This window comes from Gasterosteus aculeatus, chromosome 3 (genome assembly GCF_964276395.1).
Source record: "Gasterosteus aculeatus chromosome 3, fGasAcu3.hap1.1, whole genome shotgun sequence".
In the NCBI taxonomy this organism is placed as follows: Eukaryota; Metazoa; Chordata; class Actinopteri; order Perciformes; family Gasterosteidae; genus Gasterosteus; species Gasterosteus aculeatus.
This window is the reverse complement of record NC_135690.1, coordinates 5,794,745-5,820,984: the sequence shown is the minus strand read 5'-3', so window position 1 is coordinate 5,820,984 and position 26,240 is coordinate 5,794,745. Positions and strand designations below refer to the sequence as shown.

At 43.1% G+C, this 26,240-nt stretch overlaps 1 protein-coding gene across 1 annotated transcript in view; it reads left to right on the top strand.

Moving 5' to 3' along the window:
* Nucleotides 1-11,900: 11,900 nt before the first annotated feature.
* The window catches only part of LOC120816066 (xenotropic and polytropic retrovirus receptor 1 homolog), a 33,137-nt gene continuing 18,797 nt past the window's right edge, over nt 11,901-26,240 (top strand). Inside the window, exon 1 of the mRNA XM_040171337.2 lies at nt 11,901-12,529. Coding sequence (XP_040027271.1) covers nt 12,461-12,529 — 69 coding nt within the window. The 5' untranslated portion in view covers nt 11,901-12,460. The remainder of the gene's footprint in view (nt 12,530-26,240) is intronic.

The window sequence follows — 26,240 nt, the reverse complement described above, 5'->3', positions numbered from 1 at the left end:
CAGATACAATACTAACTAACATAGTTAAATTAATAAACACCCGATACAAAAAAGGCACATTACTGGAAGTTTTGTAAAAATGAGAGAGAGAGAGAGAGAGAGAAGTGAGGGGTTGATCAACAAGTACAACAGTCAACTATGGGTTGTTGCAGCTTTTGTTTGCTGAGCATCAAGCAGGAGCTTGAGGCCTCCCACCTCAGGCCTAAGCTTCATATATGTTTTGTTAATCTCATGTTAAGTAAACATGAATTCAAGCAGTTTGACGTGAAATGGTGAGTACTGCTGAGTGTTTACTTAACTCATCAAGATCCCCAAATGGTGTTCAAGTTCTTGAAGCTTGGAGGAAACATATATGATGCAAACAGTTTTCTTGCTCTTGCTAAAACAACATTTCTCAAACTATCCCGGTCTTTGTTGAAAATAGCCACCCACAAATATCAACATGTACACAAAATATTAAAAATTAAATGATCAACGGTATTTTTATATCACACCTTTACACACAAACCCAAATAAACACCTCGTTCCACAAACTAAAAGCACAAATGCAATGTGTATTCTCAACACTCAATATACTCCAAACTGTTTCAGACTTTATTCAAAGATGACATGAACAGTGTTTCTTTATTTTACTGTAAATATAAAATACTATTCTACACTGTTTTCCTTTTTTTCTTTAAAGGTGACCTTTACATAGTAACCTCATATCCTATTTACTGTGTAAATTTGAAGATTTAAGATATTTTCACAGGTGCACCTTGCAGGTGAATGGTATTTCAGTTTGCTGTGTGTTAAGAAAACTCTGGCATTCAACGGGTGTGGGTGGAATCACCGGATACACGTCTAGTTGCACACGAAAAGGGTACAATTTATTGCAACGTACAAAGTAACAAAAAAAGGGAAAATTAGGTTCTTCCTCTTTTGAGGGTGCGGTTCAGCTGGTTCGTTCGGCCTTCAGTCTCCTTCCTGCAGGAAGCACAAAAAACGGGCTTTAACACTCATGCAAACAAACCTCTTATCTCCTGGTCTTTTATATTGTGGCCAACCTTCATCAGCCTTACGAGCTGCACCTGGGCCGCTCGTTGTCTCCTGAGGGGGCGGGGTGTTTCCCCTTTTGGTCACCTGACCTCTTGCTCGTGGGTGCCCCTGCCCTTGGTGCTGCTCTCTTGATGCGCTGTCCAGAGTGCTGCGCCCGTGGGTTGCCACAAAACAAATCACATTTTTACGTTTTTTCAATTATAATTGTACTAGATAATCAAATGAATAGTATTTGTAATTAAGAATTAAGAATGTGTAAGGCGTGGGACTTGTGATTCAGCAGACCTGATCATTAAATTTGAGTTTCGGTGCCTTAACAATTGCTAATATCTCTAATACATGTTAAGAGAAGTCAAAATAATGACATTTTTGGAGTAAATACTGGCTGCATACCCTCTAGCACTGACGGAGAGTACTATACACAGTTCATACAGTGAACACAAAAACAGGACGATTCACACACAACATTTATTATTCACATTTGCGACCAAATGAAGAGTTAAAAAATGAAAACGTGTGATTGTTTTTAGTCCCCAAAGGGTTACATGCCAGAGAAGAAGACTGTTGTGACCACTTCCACCCCAGTTAACTAGATTAAGTCATATTTTGGGAGGCCATTTGCCTTTAGGACCTCCGCGTCAGGGGGGAGATTAAAGAGGTATCAACTGAGATTTGGCAACCATAGTATGCTCAGCTGATGTAAATCCAATTAAATCAACGCACGTTTTTTCTTATTGTGACATTTTAAGAAACGCTTTTCTAAAAAAACAAACCTGTTAGTGTTCTAGTTTGTTTAAACTATCATTGTGTTCACACCACTGAAAAGCTGGACGATGGGAAACAGAGTAATGACCCAAATAGCAGCAGCATCTTCTCTGCAGGAGGCCTATCGGGTCTCAAGGGCAAAGGGGGGAGGGGTGGTAGTGGTGGTGAAGGGGGATAAGAGAGAGAGAGAGAGAGAGAGAGAGAGAGAGAGAGAGAGAGAGAGAGAGAGAGAGAGAGAGAGAGAGAGAGAGGGCACCTGTCTGCATGGTGACGTCACCCCGCGACAGACGCTTGAAGCCCGAGCGTAATCCACCACCCGCCCGTCCGCGCTCTCCGGGAGGATGAATCCAAACACTTCGATTTAATTTAACAAATCTGCCTCAAACATAGAAAACAAATAACCAAGATCTTTTCACCCTCCGGGGAGCAAGGTGATGACGGTGCCCCATCGACAATATAATATGTCTTGGTTTCTGCATTAAAAAGCATTTGGAGAGGAGACGATAGAAGAAGAGGAGTTGATGCGGAGGCTTCGGCATCAAAGCATTTGGAGAGAATACGGTAGAAGAAGAGGAGATGATGCGGAGGTTTCGGCATCAAAGCATTTGGAGAGAAGACGGTAGAAGAAGAGGAGATGATGCGGAGGCTTCGGCATCAAAGCATTTGGAGAGAAGACGGTAGAAGAAGAGGAGATGATGCGGAGGCTTCGGCGTGCATCATGCGACAAGGACGCGCGCAGCTCCGTTCTTCGCTGCAGAGGTCTCTACATATTTGGCCAATTTATTCCTGTAATTTAACACGGTATTTAATGATAAGGGGACATATGCTTATTGTTTGTGCTTATGCAGGCCGTGCTGGAGCATTCAGACTGATGCTCTGTGGCACGGCCTGCATGCTGCAATAATAATGTGTAATGTGCCGATAACTAGTTTATTGAGATCTATATTTGATCTTCACTACGATATGTCTTTAGTACAATGGTGTGTGTACAGTTTCACGGTCCAGGATGCGACTACCACCATGTAATTTTCGTTGTTCAAATTAAATTAAATAACCTTTTAATTTCATCATGACCGGGATTAAATAATTCAGGGGCATGACCATGACACCGTTTGGCATCGGAAGGGATTCCTCTAAAACCCGTTAAGTGCCTTAATTAAAGTCGTGTTTCCCCATGATCACGTGTTCAGATACTCAGGTTTCCATCGGTTCACATTCCAATCTGGTTTTAGCCTCATTTAGATCCCTGCGGCCTGGCTGACTCTGTAATGGCTGCCTACTTCATGTGTCCTTGACATGACATGGAAAAGGGGGATGGAATATCATCTGCTGGGGCATGACTTTTACCCCTGGATGGAGTCTATCAGTGCGGCCGTTGTAGACAGGAAGTGGGGCAAAAGGAAGATGACCAGCAGCTATGTCTGTGACCTTTAAATATTGTCAGTCAGGAAGGATATTTTGAAATAATTTAAACAATGTTACAGTTTTACATATGTTGATTAAGATTTTTTTCTTCTATGGATGATGCAGGGGAAGCCAACAAAAAACAGATTGTTGCTGCATGACTGTACAAAAACAACATTGACAAGTGATGCTTTAATCCTATTTGAAATTTGGACATTTTGTTGAGTGTGTAGAATACTAATCACTGTAGCAATACAAAAGGTTCAACCTCAAACATGGCGGTTACTGTGCCAGTCTCTCTCCTCATGTGTCACTCTGGGCTTCCTCTCTCAGTGTTCACAGTGGACCTTGATTTAAAATCATTCAATTAAGGCACGCGGTGAATGCCAAGAGAGAAGCCGCTCTGCTCCATCAGGGCTTGGATTTGTTAAAGAATGCAATATGGGACAGTGCTTAATAAAGCTTATGTACAATGTAGGCTTTGCTGAGCTAACTATGTCATGGTGCTTGGAAAATAAATAATGACTAAATAATTTATTTTGCATTGGTATTCCTTTAGCAGAGACGAATATCATCAGTATGGATTTTTGCTTTGCTTCTCGCTCTTGCAAAATTACATTTTTGAATCATATTTTTCACCTTTTGTCCGGACCTTATTGAAAAACCAAATATGCATTAAAGCACTAAGTGGTAACTGTTCTCTTTGTGATCACTATTATTTTTGTATTGAAATATAGGCAGTTCAACAATGTCATATATTGTTAGCTAGTTTGTATTAATGCACCACATTGTATACACTAATCAAGTGCTTTAAAGGCTCAAAAGCACAGAAAGTAGTGACTTTATCTAAAAATGGAAATGCTCACATCAAGAACAGGTACCTCAAAAAGGTCAAAAGCATGGCAACCATTGACAAAAGCTTGATTCTGGGGTCAACTTCACTTCTTGCCCTGTTGTGTTCTCCTCTGTGAGTGTGATGGGCTGGATTTTAATTTAAAAAAGAAAGACCTCCTAACGTTTATTCCTAACCAGTATTCCTTGACCTCTGTGGAAAACGACGGGGGGTCAGGGAAAGATGGTAAGGAGAATTCATGAGGAGATAGGAAAGGAAAACCACCGTGTTTAGGAAATCCAACTCCACTTCCATTAAGCTACGTAGTTATGGTGCGACGAGAGACGTATGTTAGTGACGTCAGTCTGCAGCGGCAAAACTCTCCAAAGAAGCATCTTAGATGCCTTCATGTGTCGTTACAGTGCTGAGTCATGCAGACGACATAAACAACCAGGTTCGAGTACTTTATTAACAAGGTTGCAACATAAATGAGTTATGCGAACAATTACTTACATGGTTTGCGTTTCTGTCATGATTATTAATTCTCGTGAACGGCCAAATATACGTTACTATTTAAATATGGCCGCCGCCCAGAATTATGTGACGTAATTAACTTCTTTCCTTTTGTAAAGGATGGTCCTGTGTTGTGTTGTTCCTCTACTAAAATAGCTAAATAGGGAATCATTGGAGCCCCTTTCCTTAACATTAGAGAATTCAAACAGCTCTTATCATGGTGGCTACTTACACTACTTGCGGGTCATTTCACTCAGGTAGGAACCTTCCAAAGCACATTTGACAATTCAAATCCAGCCACTGTTTGTCGTGTCCCCGATTGTTTCCTCCTTTGTCCAATAATCTGGACCGTCCCGGTGTATTCAAACCAGGTGTGTCCCATGTCAAGTTCATTGTCTGTCACATTGTCATTGTTGTCTCCTTTTGCTCATCATGTCTCCTGTGCCAATCCCTCCTGTTTCTTTAATGACTGATGACTTTGCCTTTTGTTGGTTTTTGCTCGGTTTTGAATTTTGTTAAATGAAGCCTTTTTCGGAGATGAAAGTAACAAGTCTGCGATTGAGTCCCCCCGGTCTCCTGTCCCTGGACTTGTGATAACGTCCTGTTAATGTTTATATAAATAAATATTATTATAGAAAATGTGTTTACGACTTTATTTCTTGGACACTGGACATTGTTCTTCCTGGTGGTCAGTTCTTCATAAGAAAAGCGTGTTTTGGCAGCCAGGTGAAGGTAGTTTGGAGTGATTGTGTACAGCTGTCTGTTTATTAATTTTATCGTCATCAAACATTAAGCTAGATGCTTTAAACAGCCATTTGGGTTTCTTTTAGCAATGTTTCAAATGATAAAAGAACAATATATTAACAATACAGCAATGTAAGTTCATTTATGAACCTAGAGAAAATGTTGGCAAGAAAGCTTCATGTGATCGAACTACGGATCTTTAGTTCCAATCACCAACGACCAATCACCACACCCACGTACAGAGCGGTCTTACTGAGTTTGTGGCTTTGAAAACAAAGTTGAGTACGTGGTTGGTATTTAAGGTGACAAGCAGCTAGAGAGAAGGAGGGGGGCTCAGACACAGTTCATCAAAGCAGGGGATACATTTATTTATTCATTATTTATGTATCACACATTCATTTCTTTCATTTCATTCAAGTTACCAACAATCAAGACAGGGCACTAAATCAATCCCTAACCACAGAGCTTTCATTACATTACAGGCCATTTAGCTGACGCTTTTATCTAAAGCGACTTACATTCCATTTTTTTAGCCCATGGCTTTTTACATTTTTGGCCAGGGAGCAATTAGTGGTTAGGAGTCTTGCTCAGGGACACTTTGAAATGGGACACGGAGCAACCGGGGGTCGAATCGCCAACCTCGTGATTTTCTGCACACCCTCTCTACCCCTGCGCCACGTCAACCCCAAGGCTCTCTCATTGGTGTTTAACGATCTGGGAGGGACTGGATGTCCGGGCTGCTCCTAAATACCCCCCAGATAGGGAACCAGAGCCAGATGAGTGACTCTGAGCAGCTGCGCGTCCTCAAGGTCCACACCCCGTTGTCATGGCCACCGGAAAAACTTAAACACAGACAGGGACAAGACGACAATATAACCTTATCACGGCGCAGTCACCGTGAAAGTACCCCCCCCCCCACTCGACAACCCACTCCCGAACGTCGTGGTGCATCCGGTGATGTGCATCCAGGATCTGGCGTCAGGGGATCCAGCAACGTTCCTCCGGTCCGTAAACCCTTCCAGTTGACCAGGTACTGGAAACTGCGACCCTGACGCTGAGAATCCAGCATGCATCGCACCATGTCCGGAGGAGCCCCATCAATTGTCAGGGGAGGAGGCAGAGGAGGTGGGGGGAAAGGAGGTGACTTAACAAAACTGGTTTCAGACGGGATACATGAGAGGTGGGGTGCACTCTGAGGGTTAGCGGCAGTTTTAATCTGACAGCAGTAGGGTTAATGATCTTGACAATCTGAAATGGACCGATGTACCTGGTGGATAACTTTCTTGACTCAGTCCTCAGGGGCAGATCCTTAGTGGCAAACCAAACCCTATCTCCCAAGGATAGCTTTCTTGACTCAGTCCTCAGGGGCAGATCCTTAGTGGCAAACCAAACCCTATCTCCCAAGGCATACGGGGGGGCAGGCCTACAGCGCCGGTTCGCCTGATGTTGGTATCGGTCTGATGATCTGAGTAAGGCTGCCCTAGCGCAATGCCCCGTCCGATGACAGCACCTAACGTGGGTTTGAACGGACGGTACCAATAGTTCCTTCTCCTGGCTTGGCTACCGGCATGTCTTCTCCTGGGACATGCCGGTAGCCAATGTTGGGAGGGTGTTGTTGTTGTGGGCAATGAGACCATGCATAGTAGAGTCGTCTCCGTCTTCTGATTCGCCCTCTCAGCCTGCCCATTGGTCTGCAGGTGGAACCCAGAGGGCAGGCTGACAGTGCCGCCGATGAACAGAATGCCCTCCAGACTGCAGAGGTGAACTGTGGGCCTCGATCAGACATTACATCACACCCCCAAAAAATACCGCCCACCTTGCCTGTCGGGAGTTGAGTCGCTTGGAGGACCGTACATATTCCAGGTTCAGGTCATGATCGCTCCATACCGTAAAGGAAAGTTCAGTGTTACCTATGCTAAAGGAGCTAAGTAGGGAATCATTGAAGCTCCATTCCATAGCATTAGAGAATTGAAACAGCTTATATAATGGCCGCCATTTACACTACTTTCGGGTGATTCCACTCAGTTGAAATCCTCCCCATTGCAAAAACGACTATTCCAATCCGGCCAAGGTTTGGTCATCCAAAACGTCCTAGAAGTTATATTTTTAATAGTGTGTAATTGAGGTTGCTGCATAGATGTAACGTCCCAATCCCAGCCATGTTCCAAGAGTAAATGGTGTAGAAATTCATGATGAGGAAATCCATTGTCTAATTGTTATTTTAAGTGAGCATTCTCATAATTTAATTGTTAATTTAATAGTCCAAAGAGGCATAGTGTATGGGAAAGTAAGACTGACACATACATGTACATATTTCTGTGCAGCTTCATCAATTATCATAAAACAAGCATTCCCACTCTACAGCTACAAAATGAAAGGATTCCACAAAACTCATATTGCTTTCCAATATCCGACTAAAGAAGCTCCAGAAGTTATCTTTAGTGAGACAGATGGGGCAAACCCCACAATAAGCTTTAGTGCTGGACGTGTTTTATCAAACACACAGCCATTCATTGTGTCCTTAAAGCAGGTCAACATACTGCGCATGGCAAGTCACTCTGTGGAAGAGGCACTCACTAGTCCATTTTGGAGAGGCCCTCAATCGTTAAGTGGCCCCTTGCCAGAATACTAGTAGTCTGTCAACTTGCTGCATAATCATGGCCTCTAGGGTTGACTTTTTTTGCTGCGCACTATCAATGTTGCAGAAAACCTGGGAGATTAGATTTTTGCAGCACTAGAATTTAGAAAAAAGTCTGGAGATTTTAATCTACAGCTTTTCTATCACCGTTCAGCAAAAAGCAAGAACCACCCCAAAAACCAACAAGCACTCTCTTCTCTGGTCGAACTGAACTTTTTATAATACCAGAAAGTCCGGAGATTCAACAAAGCCCCCAAAAAAGCACGGAAAATCTTAGGCACTTAGGCATCACCTCTACTCGCAGAACTGCTGTCACTTCTTCCCATAAATATCAACACAAATACATATATATTGCATTTTACAGATCAATATGACATGCACATATACAAATAAGAAAGACATGCATCTATAAAAATATGTTGCTTGCCATTTATTGTTTATTGTTGTGGTGGCGGACATGGACATAAATGCGTCTCCTACTAGATATATAACTTGTTGATTTGCAGCATCTGGCTTCCTATGGGACATTTTTTATATCTGAAGCAATATCTTCAATTCTGCAAGTTTTATGTTTGATTTGTTTTCTTAGTGGCTTAAAATATTTAACAGTTGGTAGTTGTTTAAATCTATCTAATTGTTTCTTGCTATTATAAGTCCTTTGGCCACCTTTCCAGCAAATACATGATTAGGTTTCTATGGGCTACTTATGTAGCTAGGAATACCTAATCCTGCTGAGATACGTTTGTCCAAAGAAAATTACTTTGGCATTCAGACATTCTGATTTGTATATTTTACATTTATTTCCTAATCTCACAAGACGAGAGTTTCCTTTCCTTCTTTGCTACCATTAATTGTCGAAAATTATTGACTCAGCCCTAAACATAACATGAAATAAACAAATAAGAAAAACACAGATAAATGAAAAATCTATGGTTTGTACACGTATACTGCCACTTACTGGCAGAGATGTGAACATGTTTTCTCTGCGTCTCCTTGAACCAGAGGTCACCTTTCGGAAACTGGGATCTACTTTAGATCCCAGTTTCAGTTACTTTCAACAAACGTCCTGAATAGAAAAGTTGCACAGTTTACCCTTTAATAATAGTAATAATATATGTCGATGTTAATTATTTCTCACAATAATTATTAACGCTAATTTCCACAATAACAGTAGGAAACACATATATATTTAAACACACAAGATTTATTTCTGTTAATCTGTTTTAATTGATGGTATCCCATCTTTTTTATATTTCATATATACATTATAACTCATAAACAAATCTGTAGCTGTTTTAACAAATCCGAATATATTTGATTTGGACAAATTTTTGTTCACATTTTTTGACAATATTTTTGTTTAATGTTGTCCTGGTGTTTCAATGACAACATTAAACATTCAAAACATGTTACTCACTCTCAGTGAGTTTTGATGAAGATAATGTCAGAAAAGCCTGATTCTCATAAATTGGTTGAACCAGACCGGCAACTTTCATAGCTACTGTGCATACACCTCCGTACTTCTCTGTGTCCAAGAGGCCCGAAAGGTTTGACCTGAGTTTTAAGGTGGAGGTCATTTTCCAGTGTTACAATTCTAATCTCCACCGAAAAATCACAAAACATGTTCTCAAGCTCTTTCCTTAGCCTGTTTACGATTTCAGATTACTTTAACACAGCTTTGTCAAAAGCCCCAGACGCAGAATTCAACACAGACTATATGAAAGTGCCACTTTTTAATCTCTGTAAATGCGCACAGAATATGTGCATTTTAAGCTAAAATGCACATATCCTGTCAGCAACAGCTTTACCTTTCCCTTGCAACTCAGTTAAAATTCCGACAAGGTCAGGGTATATATAGATAAAACTTTTGAGTTTTCAACATTCATTTTAAATTATGTCATTTTAAAGTTTACAAACATTAATGCAAGTATTTTTCATTCAAAAAGAACCACATTTAAATCTTCGTGAGTACCTGTGATGCTTTTAGAACATGACTTGTTTCTATGTTCAAATAAGTGAATGTTGTTGTTTCTATACTTCGGCTTGCTTCTTTTAAAAAAATAATATTTTAAGGAATGATATATAGATATGTGTGTGTGTGCCTTCTGAGATGAATAACATAAATAGGTGGCAAATGAAATAATTGTATATGTCTGCATGTACGTGGGGCTCAATAACTAAACTTGGCACATACATTAAGTCAAGTGCTTCAAGATGGCAATTTAAAGTATTCATTTAAGCAGCTCCAGCGCTACGGTTGACCTACATGTGTGAAACTTGGCAGGCATATCTAACACATAGAGACGGAAGAATGTCTCTTGGGACCGTGCTGAAGACCGGAAGGCTATTTTGTTTTGCCCTTGTCCTTGGTTGTGGCTGCAGCGTACCAGACAGTGATGGAGCAGCAGAGGATGGACTCAACGATGGCCGTGTAGAAGTGGACCATCATCGTCTTTGGCAGGTTGAATTTCTTCAGCTGCCTCAGTAAGTACATCCTCTGCTGAGCCTTCTTGGTAATGGAGCTGATGTTCAGTTCCCCTTTGAGGTCCTGGGATATGATGGAGACCAGAAAGTGTAAGGACTCCACAGAGGTGACGGGGGAGTTACACGGGATGATCGGGGAAGGTAGCGCTCTGTTCCCTTCTTACAACCATCTCCACTGTCTTCAGAGCGTTGAGCTCTAAGTTGTTTCGACTGCCCCACGTCACCAGATGGTCAATTTCCAACCTGTAGGCGGACTTATTCCCGCCAGCGATGAGTCCAGTGAGGGTGGTGTCATCCACAAACTTCAAGAGCTTGACGGACTGGTGACTGGAGCTGCAGCTGTTGGTGTACAGGGAGAAGAGCAGAGGGGAAAGAACGCAGCCTTGGGGGGAACCGGTGCTGATGGTTCGAGAGGCTGAGACATGTTTCCCCAGCACGTGCTGCTTCCTGTCAGACAGGAAGTCTGTAATCAACTTGCAGGTACAGTCGGGCACGTGCGGTTGGACCAGTCTATCTTGCAGCAGAGACAGGATGATTGTGTTAAATGCAGAGCTGAAGTCCACACACAGGATCCTGGCGTAAGTTCCTGGAGAGTCCAAATACTGGAGGATGAAGTGAAGGGCCATGTTGACAGCGTTGTCTACAGAATTTACTCCGCTGTAATGTCTTATAATAAGGGGCGTACATCAATTATGTTTCACTTACACTTTGCTACCAGACGCCGTTGTTTGCTGACCTCTGACCCGTCGCGGCTCCGCAAATTGCATAGCGCAGGCAGTCTTGTGGCTGCGCGCATGTGATTGGTTGAAAACACGTACGACAAGTCTCAAAAAATCCACACACAAATGTGAAACCCTCCGCAAACAAATGCAGTAAGATCCGCAAAAAAAATGCATACACATCCACAAACAAATGTTTGCATCGGAATGTATTTGTAAATCCTTCTGTGTGCATTTGTAAATCAAATATATTAGTGAATTGTTCCATGCGCATTTGTGAATATTTTTGTTTGCTTTTGCAAATCGAATATATTTGTTAATTGTTCTGTGCGCATTTGTGAATTTTCTGTGTACGTTTGTAATTATTGAGACTGATCCTATACATCCTCCCCAAGGTCCTAGTGCCTGAGGGTTATATTGTTATATTGTAAGTATGATGATAGGCTATTGGATTGTAATTTGAAGGGGGCGAAAACATAAAAAACAGAACAGTGTAGCATGTATAAATTACTTGTCCATGTGAGAAACAATAGTTTAATTAATTATTTTTAAAGCCAATACTGTAATTCCAAATCATTTGGGGGGGAGGGGCTGATGAACATTTTAGAGGGACTTCAGCCTAACAATGCTGCAGGAATAAGCGATTAATATTATTTGTAAAATATATATACAATGATGACATTTAGAAATGCCAGTGGAAAACCGTAAACGACAGAACGATTAAACTGGTTAAAATGTTCTAAATATACAGTTGAAAAAGGACTAGTTTGCCCCGGTTTGATGACGCTTCCAGAAGGAGGACAGGGCCACTCCTTGCTACACCCATCAACAAACTGATAATTTTCGCTTAACATTGGGATGTTTTAATATTTCAAACTGCACCTGAAGGCAGCGGGAGGGGGAGGTTACGCGGAGGCGTAACAGCAGGGAGAGAGGAGGAGGAGGGGGAAGATCGCAACACCGAGCTACTAAACCCAGCACAGTGGGCTTGTTTACCACAACTTGTGGGTCGCGATTGTGCGACATTGGCGCTACAGATAAAACCACGTTGGCTGAGATGTTTACCGTTAACGTTGAACAAAGGGTACTGAATGTGTCTAAAATGGAAAGAGTGTGCTGCCGCAGCCCGCTAGATTAACTTGAAGACGAAAGGGACATCCCTCCCCTCGTCTTTCACCGTGCGGCACGACCGTAGTTAATCTCCGTATGACGGCTTCTGTGTAAACGTTTGTGAACCTCTTCGACAAACCTCCTGCTGCTCGACTAACCTGTCCGCCCTGGTTATAAAACAGCAGGAGAGAGGGAAGCCAGCGAGCTGTCAAAATGAAATTCACCGAGCATCTCTCGGCTCACATCACCCCGGAGTGGAGGAAACAGTACATCCAGTATGAGGTAAGTCAACCTGCGCTCTGCTGGCCAGCTACAAACGTTAGCTACCTGGCTGCTAACGGGGCATGCTATGTCCTGACAGTTTCATACCGGTTATTTGTGTTCAGGGGCATATTAATATATAGTTGGAACCTTCATGTCCTTTGTTGTTACACAACAGGAGGAGCGGAACTGCTGTATTTGTGTCACCTTTTAAAATGAAGCTACAGCAGCTCATCGGTGTTAGCTAGCTAGCGAGCCAAACACGCTAACGTCAGGTCGCGGTGCTAGCAGCGCCGCAGGTGACTGTCGCATCCCCTCAATCGGGCTCTTCTACACACTCGGCATGTGATTAGGAGACAAAAGGCATCTGGCTGAGTCATCATTTGCTGAGCGAGTACTGTCTGTCCCCACACCGTGTCCAGCCTCAGCAGCCTGTCTCCCGCTGTCTTATCATGAGGTCAACTGATGACAAAGAGGTGCTGATAGAATCACAATCAGCTTTATTGGACCTGTATGCTTTCACACACATGGAATTTGCTCTCCACATTCTGTACATACAGTGTGTCTTTAACATATAGACAAGAGAGAAAATATACAAAACAGGGAAACACGGGTGAAGGTGTAAACATTTAATAACTGTGTGTATGTGTGTGTGTGTATGTATGTATGTATGTATGTATGCCTATGTGTATATATATATATAATTACATTTTGTTTATTTATGGGCTATAAAGTCAACACAAGCAATTCAAGATCCCCCATTATAATTATTAGCACATATAACAGTCACACACTAGAGTCTAATATATGGGCATTCAATACAATTTACAGTTCAAATAATTAGTTTGGTCCAAAGGAACAAAATGGCCCTGAAGGACTTTACGATGTGTGAAGTATATTGGCATGCGATGATAGTACAGTATCTTTGCATACGGGCACATGGTGCTGATCTGGAGAGAATGGCAGTTCCTACGCGGGTCTGATTTAAAACTACTGTGTATCTCGCTTTGAAAGTAGCAGTCAAAGCGTGAACCCAGCTGGTCTGTCCAGCACGCAACTTACCAGTAATCAATTTGTAATTAGGTAATAATAAACAAAGTGGGCTAAAATGCATTCTCACAAATGACACTACTGTTTTAACTTCATACAGGAGAAACAAAAAGGGTGTTTACCAGGTATAGACTATTTAAGGACTATTAAACATGCTATATCAACATGACATTTGGATATAAAATGTTGACCATATTGCACGCCCTCCCTGGGACCTCAGCCAATCAAGGAATCGTATTGACTTAGTCTTCAGAACTCAACCCCATGTGAACCCGAACGGTATGTATTGAGTTGGACAACATTGATAGATTTAATGGATAAAACACTGTTCATTACAAAGTGGTTCCATGGCTTTTTTTTGGTGTCATGGGGAACATGAGCACATTTACTGTAAAGTAACTTGAACTTGAATAAGCACCAAACAATGCAGTAGTATATATTTTGCCTCAGTTAAAACTAAAAGGGTGCGGAAAATAACTAAAGGTCGGCATTATACTGATTTACGACATCGTCACAGCCCATCCCAATATACATGCCATGACGTTGCATCAGGAGAAGACCTGCTGTTTGTTGTTCTTTGAGGACAGATGAGGAACGGAGCTGTCGTCCTTCTGCTTTCAGGGTTCCTCCCCTCTCTCTTCCTGTAGCAGCAGTGTCTGCATGTCTGGTCGTTGCAGTATTCTTGCTGTCCTTATTCATTGGCACATATTCCTACAGCTCAGAGGGACTGCAGCACTTTCTTTCAGCTAGAGCCACAGAGTTTGTCACCATACCAAACACGTGTGCGTGTGTGTGACGTTTTACTGTCTTTACTGCTGTATTACAACAGTAACCAGAATGCGCTTTTGCACACCCAACGTGTGGTTTTTCCATGTATCATTATCAAAAACTCGTACCATGCTACTTCCTGGCTATTCAAAGCAAAAGCACACATTTACAGCTTAACTATATATAAACAGTGTGACACAAGCAGCATGAACTATATTAATTATGTTATGCAATCATCAACATTGCTGCATTTCATTGACCAGTTTGATTTCCGTTTAGACTAGGATTGCACCATTACTTAAAGCTAAAAGTACATTTTATTTTAAAATGACAGGAAAATGTTCATCTCTCTGCCTGAAATATATCATGCTCTGCGGATAAAGCATATCTTCCTAAATTAAATTAAATTCATAAGGAAATGGACATCTCTGGCTGCATGTAATATGTTTTCGGAGGCGTTTACTGTCAAGCACAGCAGGTTGCTATGCAACAGGAGCGGCAGAGGAAGACCTGGTGATGCAAACAGGAAATCCCTTATTCTTATTTTGGAGACTGGGAGGTTGTCGAAGTGATGAGACCACGTTGACTGCAAAGGGTGAGTCCTCATGGGAGAGTTGAGCCACAGCTACAGACAGACCATGGGTCTAAGGAGGGGATGATGTTGATCAGTATTGGCTTGGCAATCAACCAATGAGAGCATTGGGGCCGTCCTTAAACTGCTTCAGCAGGCGACAGAAAGAATTAGTTATTAATGAACTGCATCAATTAAAGTGTTAATTTTTTTTAAAGGAAATCCAGTACAGTTGATGCCCCGCCCCCTACGCCACATCAGGGTCAAAGGTCTGAATGTGGAAAAAAAATATTTAAAACTTAAATATAAGATTTGAATCTGAAAATATAACCAAATGCAACTAAAAAATATAATAAAGCGAATATCAAAAATATATATAAGTGAAGATTGAAAAAAAACGTTTTTTTTCAAAAAGATTATAGAACTGAGTCAACTGTATTCAACCCGAACATTTTTGTCCACTCATTTTTATTTTTAATACGTTGTCGTATTTTTCAATGTTCAACAACAAAACTTTCAGGTTCACATTTGTTTTTCAAATGATCAAACCCTCTGACCTGGATTTGGCTCCATGAACTGTTTATAATGTCATGATGGTGGAGGGTACTTTTAATGCTTTGGCAGTGGTTTGGTTTTATATATTTGATTTGATTACGTTAACTTTTTAAAGATTTTAAATTGAATTAAGTGCAAGTTGAGATGTACAAGAAATATTTTAACTGCAAATGTGGGAAGGACATACTGCTGTTAAAAAGCTCCTTTTGTTTAACGTGTTTGCTTGAAAGTGAAGGATTGAATTTTGTGCATTTAAATGCGAGAAAATCATAATTACGGACCACACAAACATTTCCCAACGCGAGCTGTCTGTCCGCAAGAATGTCTTCTGTTCTGTCGCTTCCTAGTGTTGCCACCAGAGGCAATACCAGCGGCTCGACAAACATTGCAATAAATTGTTTTCTGATCTAACCTATGTTGGATTTTTCAAAAAAACAAAAACCTGCAAACAGACACAGCTCCTTTCTTAGGCACAAGTTGTGTTGGTGCATCTCTGGTCTCTCGTTGGCCCTCCTGCATCACTCTTTTCCATGTTTTCATGAAGCCACTGGGTTTCTTCTTGTTGTGATAGCAGGCAGGCCGTACCCAACATGCAGTTTGGCGTGTCATTCATTTAATTATAAGTGTTACAAAATGTTTGTGTCAGAAACTGTTGTCGTCTTGTTTGACCCCGTTAAAGAGCGTTTGCTGCAGTGATCAGCAACAGGCATAGGCAGCCAACACTATACACGTAAGACAAGTAGTTTGGTAAACAATATGTTGTGCTGTTTGCCGAAGAGCAACAACAGTTGTTATGACTGTGCGGAAAATTTATGCCGTTAGGACATTTGAAACCAGTACACCGGTTGAACCAGTATACCGTCCGAGTGTGAGATCATTTAGTTACTCATTGATAGTTTCAGCATGAAGGAGAGCTAGAGGAGCCATTTTGGCTCATATTCAAAAGCATCCGACATCTCTCCTGCACTCCTGACACATTTTTCCTTCAAGGTCCTTTTGCTGCACAGACACATGTAGCTATCAGCCAAAGGTCTTTCTCTGCATTTGGACGTGCAGTCTGTTGAGCATGGGTGTTCTATCAGCATGTTGCCTTTTTAAAATGCACCTCAGCTCAGCTCGCCGCCAACCAGCCAAACAACAACCAAGTCAGCGTCCGTCATGACCAAACCTCAGAGCCTCTGGTGAATTAGAATGCAGATTAGCCTGCAGGCTTTATATGCTATAAAGCACCTCTCCTCAACTATGGTACACTAGAATAATGTAGCAAATCTCATACATTTGTTATATAATGTTTACATGTTGCACTGCATGTTCTTCACTTCACCTATTGTCGGCTCCAGCTACAATAACGTTACCACATTGGCGCAGTTTTATTTCTCTTTAAGTCTAGGTATGTTATTTTACATCTTGTCAACACCCCGAAAAAAGCTGGACCTCAGTGAACCGGCCCAACTGCCAGTAGCTACTTAATTGGCACCGGTGACTTTTCCACCGCAACTAGCAGAACATGTCACAGTAGAGTAAGGCAATAAATATGGTTTGAGTTACCTTACATTTGGTTTAAAAAAATGTGAATTGTTATATTAGTCACATTTTGAAAGCACTTAAAAGAAATACGAGATCTGATGTAACTGATATATATATATATATATATAGATTACTGTAGTATGTAGTAATATAAAATGATCAGGGTGCGGTTGAGATGCATCCACAATTGTTACTATGCATTTGAATTTTTTTTTTGAATTGTAATTGAATCAACTTTCCATAAATACCATCATACCTCATACTTACGATAAGATACCAGAATTTGATACAATACCACAAATACAATATCATTTTGGTATATTTATCTATAATAGTAAGAAAAATCAAACATCTGTGTAGTTTCCTTTTTTTGTCAGCTGAATCCTGCCCAGCTTTTTGAACACATAACAAATGGCATTAATATTATTAATATTAATATTACAGCACCATAATAATAAACTCATTAATTCCAACTCCTAGTATTGATTAGAAACGTCTATTGAACGTAGCAAAAGTACCTCCACATTTCACTTATGGCATCTTTGTTTCCAACAAGCCGGTCGACAGGAGCTTGTCCACGTGAGGTCATGTCTACCCTGCCATCCCTCGCTCAGAGGCAGCGCCCGCCTCCTTGCAGTCAATGCATGCATGCAACATGACTGGAGCAACGCGTAGGCGCTGATTGTGCGCTATTTTAAGTATCAATACTAAAAATATGCAAAATCATATTGTTTTTTAACATACCAGCACCGCGGTACTGCGGAAGCCGTTTGTGTGGCGGAAGGTCTTGGTCCTGATGGACCTCAGTCTACTGCCGGATGGAAGTGGCACCAGGTTTTGTCCGGGGTGAGAGGGGTCGGCTACAAACGTTTTAACCCGCTCTCTCCAGATTGCAGCCGATCACCCTCTCTGCAGAGCGGATGACACGCTGCAGCCTGCCCTTGTCCTTGGCTGTGGCTGCAGCGTACCAGACAGTGATGGAGGATGGCCTTGATGATGTACCTGTGGGAACCAACCTAATATCATTGGTGCACTGAGACGTTCTTGTTGTGCACTTTTCTGTTGCATATTTCCTCACTGGTTTCTCCCCGCTCTGGTAATGTTTGAATGCAGACCAGATGTAGCTTGTTTTTCCACCCAGCTGTAGATGTGGCCCTTGGCCCTGTTAGTTTTAGTCCCGTGAAGATCTGGGACCCAGGCCTGTAAGGTTTGCAGAACCATGCTGACCCCAGCTGTTGAAGGCGTGCCATGTTGTCTCACGGATCAGACACTTTCACAAACGGGTGTATCCCGGACCGATGGGATCTGCTGTCTTTTGGCATCAAGGTCTAAACCGTAGGTCTGATCATCCCCTAATTCTGTGTACATTTTTAGTGGATCGGGCATTTGAAACGTCTCTCAAAAGCTTGTTGATATTGTATTTAGTTTTCAAAATGTGGACAATTTATCCTACAAGAGGCTGTTAGGACATTAGGTTACATTCAAATCAACCTTTTACAGCACACCACGAAATCAAACAATAACCTTTTTTAATATTTTTTTAATTTATTTTGACCTAATTATGTTTTAATGTAAATGTGCCTGGTGCAAATTTACCATGAATAAGTGACAGTTTGTCCAAACATCACTAGCATTGCTAGATATTTTTAATTAAGCTGTTGAATCTTGTCCCCAAAATGCCAAACAGGAACGGCATGTCTCGTAGCACAGAGTCCATGAGGCGCTGAAACGTCTGCGCCGCACCCTTGAGGCCGAATGGCATCCGCAGGAATTCGAAAAGGCCAAAGGGCGTGATGACTGCCGTCTTGGGAACATCCTGCGGGCGGACGGGCACCTGGTGGTAACCGCGCACCAGGTCCACCTTCGAAAAGATTGTGGCAAGAGAGAGGCAATCGGCGACGAAATTGTCCTTGCCGGCCACGTGCTGGATGTCAGTGGTGTACTCTGAGATAGCAGAAAGCTGGCGCTGCTGTCGACCAGACCATGGCTCCGAAGACTTGGCCATGGCGAACGTCAACGGCTTGTGGTCAACGAAAGCCGTGAACCGCCGGCCTTCCAACAGGAAACGGAAATGACGGGTGGCGAGGAAAAGACCCAGGAGCTCCCTGTCGAAGGCGCTGTATTTCCTCTCGTTGTCACGGAGCTTCCTGCTGAAAAAGGCCAGCGGCTGCCAGGCTCCGCCTACCCACTGTTCACACACAGCCCCCACCGCGTAATCCGAGGCGTCTGTAGTAAGAGCAACTGGGGCGGTAGGAGACGGATGTGCCAGCAGAGCAGCGTTGGCCAGCGCGGTTTTGGCAGCGTCAAAAGCAGCAGCCATCCCTGCGGACCAATCCAACACGTCCGCTGGCCTCCGACCCCGCAAGGCGTCATACAAGGGTCGCATGAGTTGAGCCGCATGGGGAAGGAAACGGTTGTAGAAATTCACCATGCCCAGGAACTCCTGCAGGGACTTCATAGTGCGCGGGCGTGGGAAACCGGCGACGGCCTCCACCTTGGCCGGGAGGGGTACGGCTCCCTGCGGGGTGACGTGGTGGCCGAGAAAAGTGATGGCCGACTGGCCAAACTCGCACTTGGCCGGATTGATGATGAGACCATGCTCACTTAGCCGGCCGAACAGCTGCCGGAGATGCGTCAGGTGGTCGTCTGCGGACGCGCTGGCCACAAGAATGTCGTCCAAGTACACAAACAGGAACGGCATGTCTCGTAGCACAGAGTCCATGAGGCGCTGAAACGTCTGCGCCGCACCCTTGAGGCCGAATGGCATCCGCAGGAATTCGAAAAGGCCAAAGGGCGTGATGACTGCCGTCTTGGGAACATCCTGCGGGCGGACGGGCACCTGGTGGTAACCGCGCACCAGGTCCACCTTCGAAAAGATTGTGGCACCAGCCAGGTGGGCGGAGAAATCTTGTATGTGCGGCACTGGGTAACGGTCGGGGGTGGTGGCGTTGTTCAGGCGACGGAAATCACCGCAGGGACGCCAACCACCATCAGCCTTGGTCACCATGTGCAGGGGGGACGCCCACGGGCTGTTGGAGCGGCGCACGATGCCGAGGTGCTCCATGGTGGCGAATTCCTGCTTGGCCGAGTCGAGGCGCCGGGCCCGTGCATAGACTGGGGGGCCAATCGTGGTGATGTAGTGCTCCACACCATGCTTAGCCACCGCTGATGAAAACGTGGGCGTGGTGATATCCGGGAATTCAGCCAGCAGGCGGTGATACAGGTCCCCTGTGGCAAACGTGTTCGACAGACAAAGCGCCCCCTCCCCCCCCAGCATGCAGGGGTATGAACAAAAGACAGGGCGTCGATCAGGCGGCAGTTTGTAACATCCACCAACAGTCTGTAAGCACACAGGAAATCCGCGCCCAGGAGCGGCGTAGACACGGCGGCCATGACGAAGTCCCAGCCGAAACGCCGCCCGCCAAACACACCTCCACATACCTCGTGCCGTAGGTACGAATGGGCGTGCCATTAGCAGCGTCCATCGGGGGGCCATGTCCGCCAGCCATGGTGTCCACAGGCTTCGCCGGCAGGAGGCTGTGCTGAGCCCCCGAATCGACCAGCAGCCGCCGGCCGGACAAGGTGTCAGCGACAAATAACAGCTTGCAGTCACGGCCAGCGCCCATAGCTGCTAATGAGCGCCGGCCCTGGCTTTTCCCTGGGCCCCAAAACTGCAAGGCTGGCGACACTGCTTGGCCTTGGCCCCAAACCTGGAATGGTAATAACACCACCCGTCCTCCCGCCGTTGGCGGGCCGTTACAGCCGCTGCAGTGTCCGGGCCGTCCTCCAGGGGTGGAAGCGAAACAGACGTGTGCTGGGCGGGTAGCAGCGCGTGGACAAACTGCTGCCGGTTGGCGAGGAAAATCCTGTCTGCCTCTAACGCCAGCGCCCGATAGTCCATGGAGGAAGTGAGGGCGGAGCAGGCCAGCGCGGTGCGCACGGGCGCTGGAAGCTGCCGCAGGAAGATGTGGGCGAAGAGGAACGAGGGATCCGCCGCGCCCAGCACAGCCAGCATCCTCTCCATCAACTCGGACGGCTTGCCGTCACCAAGCCCATTCAGGGACAGCAGACGGTCCGCTTTCTCCAGCTCCGACAGTTCAAAGAGTTTTAACAGGAATGTTTTGAGCGCGTCGTACTTTGCGTTAGCTGGAGGAGCCTCCAACAGCGCCATAGCCCTGGCCGTCGTCGAGGCATCCAAGGCCGAAACAACGTGGAAATACTTCGTAACATCCTGCGTAATTCCTCTCAGCTGGAACTGAGCCTCGATGTGCTGAAACCACGGCCGCGGGTTGCGCTGCCAAAAGTCCGGTAGCTTGATGGTGGCTGCGTAGATAGCGCCGACATTAGCCGCACCGCTAACAACGGCCGGCACCGCAGCAGCAGCATTCTCACCACCGTCGTTGTTCGACATGATCAGCCGTGTTCAAGCGTCGGGGTTACCAAAATGTGGAGGGTGTAAAGTGACGAGACAGGAGACGGAGATGCGTGTCAGCGAGTCAACTTTACTCTCCACTTCAACGCTCAGAACAACATGTGAGAACTACTGCAGACAGCACGTTAACCTCACATCAAAACACTTTTCCTTAAAGGTACAGTCCCCTAGTGAATGTCTCTCCAGCGTTACTTGTGGGTCACCACAAATTTATGATATATAATTTCACATTCCGATTCTAATGTCAAAATATTCGGGAGAACACAAACATTCTTTGTGTAGAGCATACTTGTATTATATTAACATTATGTATCAGTCAGTCGTATAAAATTGTTTGAACACTACTATATCGTTTATCGCAATACATTGCACAACAGAATGTAGTTATTGTGACAGCCCTAGCGTCACAGCAGGTCGCAGGCTCAGCTTTAGATATAGTTTCCTATGTCATTTATATTAGGGGGGGAGCCCTATTATTATTATTATTATTATCATTATTATTATTATTTGTAAGTCTGCTTAAAAATGCTAGCCTACCCTGAGAGAAATACAACAAAAAACCCAAACTAAACGTGGCTCTCCATGATACAAGAGAAAAACAACATGGAAGAAAAAGTCAGTGCAGCTTCACAAAAAACATCACCATACAAGTTCAATACTCACAAAAGCTACTGGAGCACTAAGTCTAACAACAGTCCCTGGTTACGGAACAAATGGGTTTGGAAGCAGAGAACAGAATGCCACAGCTGTCAAGCTGCGGAAACACCAGTGTGGTGAAAGCACCGGAGGTGCTGGAGGGCCCAGTCAGCAGCAGACACGCCTCCATCCAATCAGAGATGCACTTAGCGAGGCTTGTTAACGCTGTTAGCAGCCGCAGCTGCTTGGCCTAAAGTTAATTAAAATAAAGTGCACAAAAATATGTATATTATGTTTAAAGGGACCCTGAGTGGTCAGAACAATAAATAATATAAAAAAATAAAGACAAAATAAAATTCGAACACTTAACAGGATTTGTTTGTACATTAGAACTTGTTCTACCCCAGGGGTACCGGTCCACGGACCACTTGGTACTGGGCTGCAGAGAAAAAAACTTGGGTTCTCTCCCAATTACATGCAATTGTCCCCATTTTCCAAGCTTCACCCAAAGGCTTTTTTTCTTGTGGTCAGGCGACAATGGTTGGGCACCACTGCTCTACACTACGCTCACAGATGCACACTCATAAACTCTCACACTCAGCGCTCTGCTCCACGCTCAACTTTTTTTTTTTTTTTTTATACTCAATGGGGCGTAACTAATAATCACACGACACAACGAATCGAAATTCGTTGCAGACTATTTTAATAATCAAATTGGATTTTTGTTGTTGCAGCCCTAGTTTTCGGTTTGTATGAAAAATGTATGTGCAAAACGAACATGTCACAAGTAAAATTATAAGTTAAAAGCTGACATTATTGTCAATTTAACAGTCAAACTTTGTTTCTCCTCAAGTTTAATCTACAAAAATGTGTGAGGTATCTTGATTAAGTCTGGACAACAGAAACAACTTTGTTTGCCGGCTGAATGGCTGATCGATTTGGTTGGCGAGCTGATGAATCACGGACTGACTGGTTGGCTAGCTGACTGACTGGCTGACTTATTCATCGGCTGGTGGCTGGCAGTACTTTCTACTATAACCTATTCTATGCATCTTTGTTTATTCTGACTCCTCAGATGAGCAAAAATACATCGAAATGTTACTCCTAAAATCAATGCATTCAAATAAAATACTTGTGCTGGAAAATGTAAGAAAAGACAATACATGTATTTAAAATATAGGACATTATCTGGATATTCCGTTTTTTCACAATTTGGTATAACAGAGCATTCAGGTTCAGGCTTTATAATGTACACAAAGCTCCGGGGAACGTCACGAAAAAAAAAAACAGTTGTCAGTGTAACTAAGCAAAGCTATTAAAATACAACAACTTGAATATGTAATATATATATATATAGTATTCATCTTTCTGTGCAAAACTAATTTTTAATTACCAGTGTAGAACAAGTACACAAAAGGTAATCAGTAAATGAATACAAAAGTGATCAGACGTCTCTTAATAAAGTCATAATAATCTACTTGATACGCCGCCTCCTGCGCCGAATCAGGGTCAAAAGTCTGAATGTGAAAGTATTGAAATTGAAAATATAGGTTTTGAATCTGAAAATATCTAATCTGCAACCAAAAAATATAATGCAGCAAATATCTCGTGAAGAAGAATGGAAAAACATTTTTTTTCCAAAAAATAGAACTGAGAACCAAGTAAAACAATGTTCTACTTTTGTCCACGTATTCATATTTTTAATACATTGTTGTATTTTTCAATATTCAAGACGAAAACTTAAACTTTCAGGTTCACATTTGTTTTTCAAATAATCAAAACGTTTTGACCCGTATTTGGCTCCATACCAATACAAATGACAAAATACTCAAAAGTAATTGAAATCCATCCATCCATCCATCCATCCATCCATCCATATTTCAAATTTAAGTAAAATAGAAATACTGCCCCTCTCTGTCCTAACTGATTACCAGCATGCATACTTACTAGAAGAATTTAAATGTCTGATGACTCAAAAGACTCGTCGGCTGTCTACACTCAACTGCTGGATGATGAGGACGTTTGTTGTACTCGGGCCCACTTTGGGATTTCAGAGTAAGAATCTAGACTTTTGTGTGTAAGCACAGTTTCAGCAGGAAGGACGGCACTTGTTGAGAGTGAGAAAGAGGAAGGCTCCAACCGACCATTAGTTTCTGTATCATTTAATCTTCCTTTTATTTCCATGATGAAGGGAGTGTTGATTTAGTTTCATGTTAAGGTCGTGCAGTGTATTCGCTAGGGTTACAGCTTAGGGAGGATAATGGTAGGGGAACCAGTGGAGTTAATGTATAACTACAAGCAGCAGCTCAAAGTAATTCTGCGGTGAAATATCAAAAACTAGCAAGAAAATAGGGGAGAACGAACAGACAAATTTCAACCTTTGGGTTAAGGGAGGTTCTTGTCAATTTTGCAAAGTGACAGAAAAGCTTTTAAAGGAACATGAAGTAGTTAAATTTAGTGTAGAATAGTGTGTAATGGGGAACTGATGTGCTCACCATAAGCAGCCCTTTGGAGTTCACAGCTGGTTGTTCGATTAGCTCAAAGCTTTTTGCGTGTTCCAACATACTCTTGTCATTGCTCTGGGATGTGTTCATTCAATAGCACACCGATTTGATTGGACTCCAATCCAGAAAGTGCCAGAGTTATTTTCATTCAATCCCAATGGGTACCATGCAGTAGATGATCGTGATATTACCCTTTTGCGGTGGGAAGCATCTCCTTGGGTTGCATTGTAATATCCCTCCCTATGCCATTGCCCTGAGATAACTTTTCTTTTCAAGGTGCCCTCCTATTTTGGTTTCAATCCGCATGATTCTGCTGCTGAGGCAAGTGCACAGCGGCGTTGGTGTGTAAACAGCATACCGCAGCAGCCTCACTTCATGGGAAGTTACTTTGCTGATGGAAGCTGCTTTCAGTCGGAGAGATGAATGACAAATATGAAAAATAAGGGTGAATCCACAATTCTGTTTGTACTCGCAGACAGTGTCTGAGTCATCAGACATTTGGTGGAGGGTATGCTGGAAAAGTTTCAACCTTTCCATGGGAAGTTTATTCAGGAACTTTGGAAATTTTGACCGTTTTCTTTTTAAACATGAATATGATAGGTTGTTTTGTTTTTTAACATCCCTGATATTACCTAGCATATTGATTACTAGGTAAACTGAGGCCATGTTCATTTTAATACAAAATGTATTTATTAGGTTAACTTTTAACTAACTTTTAACCACAAAGTACACCGTCATCTCCAGGGTTTCCCCCACCATTCAACAGACACTCTCAGCCCCCCAAGAAAGTCTCTGATGGAGTTCCGTCCCAATAGTTACAAAGGGTGTCACGAACATTGACGGTCCTGAGTCTGTTTGGAGGGTTTTTGTCCGCTGTTCGGGTAGCCGGTGGTCCATTTCGGGTCAATGAATTAATGGGTTTACTTGAAAAAGAAATACTGTCACATGCCGGCTTACCGTCAGGATCTTTCTAAATACCGTGATTTGAATTTTTGGCCACACCGCCCATCGCTATGCTGAGCACAGCACATGTCAACAATTCATAACGTTGGATATCACGATTATTTTTTTCCCCAAGGAAACACACAACAGACACAGCTCCTCTCTTTGCCGCAAGCTGTTTTTGGTGCATCTCTGGTCTCTTGTTGTTCCTCCGGCATCACTCTTTTCCATGTTTTCATGAAGCGACGGAGTTACTTTGGGCGAGCTGTACTCAGCATGCAGTTCTATGGTGCAATATAATATATATATATATATATATATATATATATATATATATATATATATATATATATATATGTAATAATGTACCCTTATTAGTGTCACAAACTGTTGTGTCGTGGGGTTTAATCCTGTTATAGTGCGCTAATTGTGGGTTATTAATTGTTATAAAGTTCTAAACGTGACTCCATCGTAATACACCTAGTAGCTACGCCCTTTACGCTGAGTGGTGGACAATATATTGTGGTTTACAACTCCGGGGGGGTGGAGGATAGTCGTCGCTCTGTGACTCGGGGGCACTGAGGATCCCCCATGTTTGTTATAGGTCATCCAGTGTGAAACAGGGCCTCTGGTGTAAGGTTAGTATATAACCGTAGTTATATACATAACTCCTGTCTTGGTGGTGCAAAATAAATGCAAGTTGGTTTCTTTGTAACTTTCATGCTATACAGTATTTCTATGGTTTCC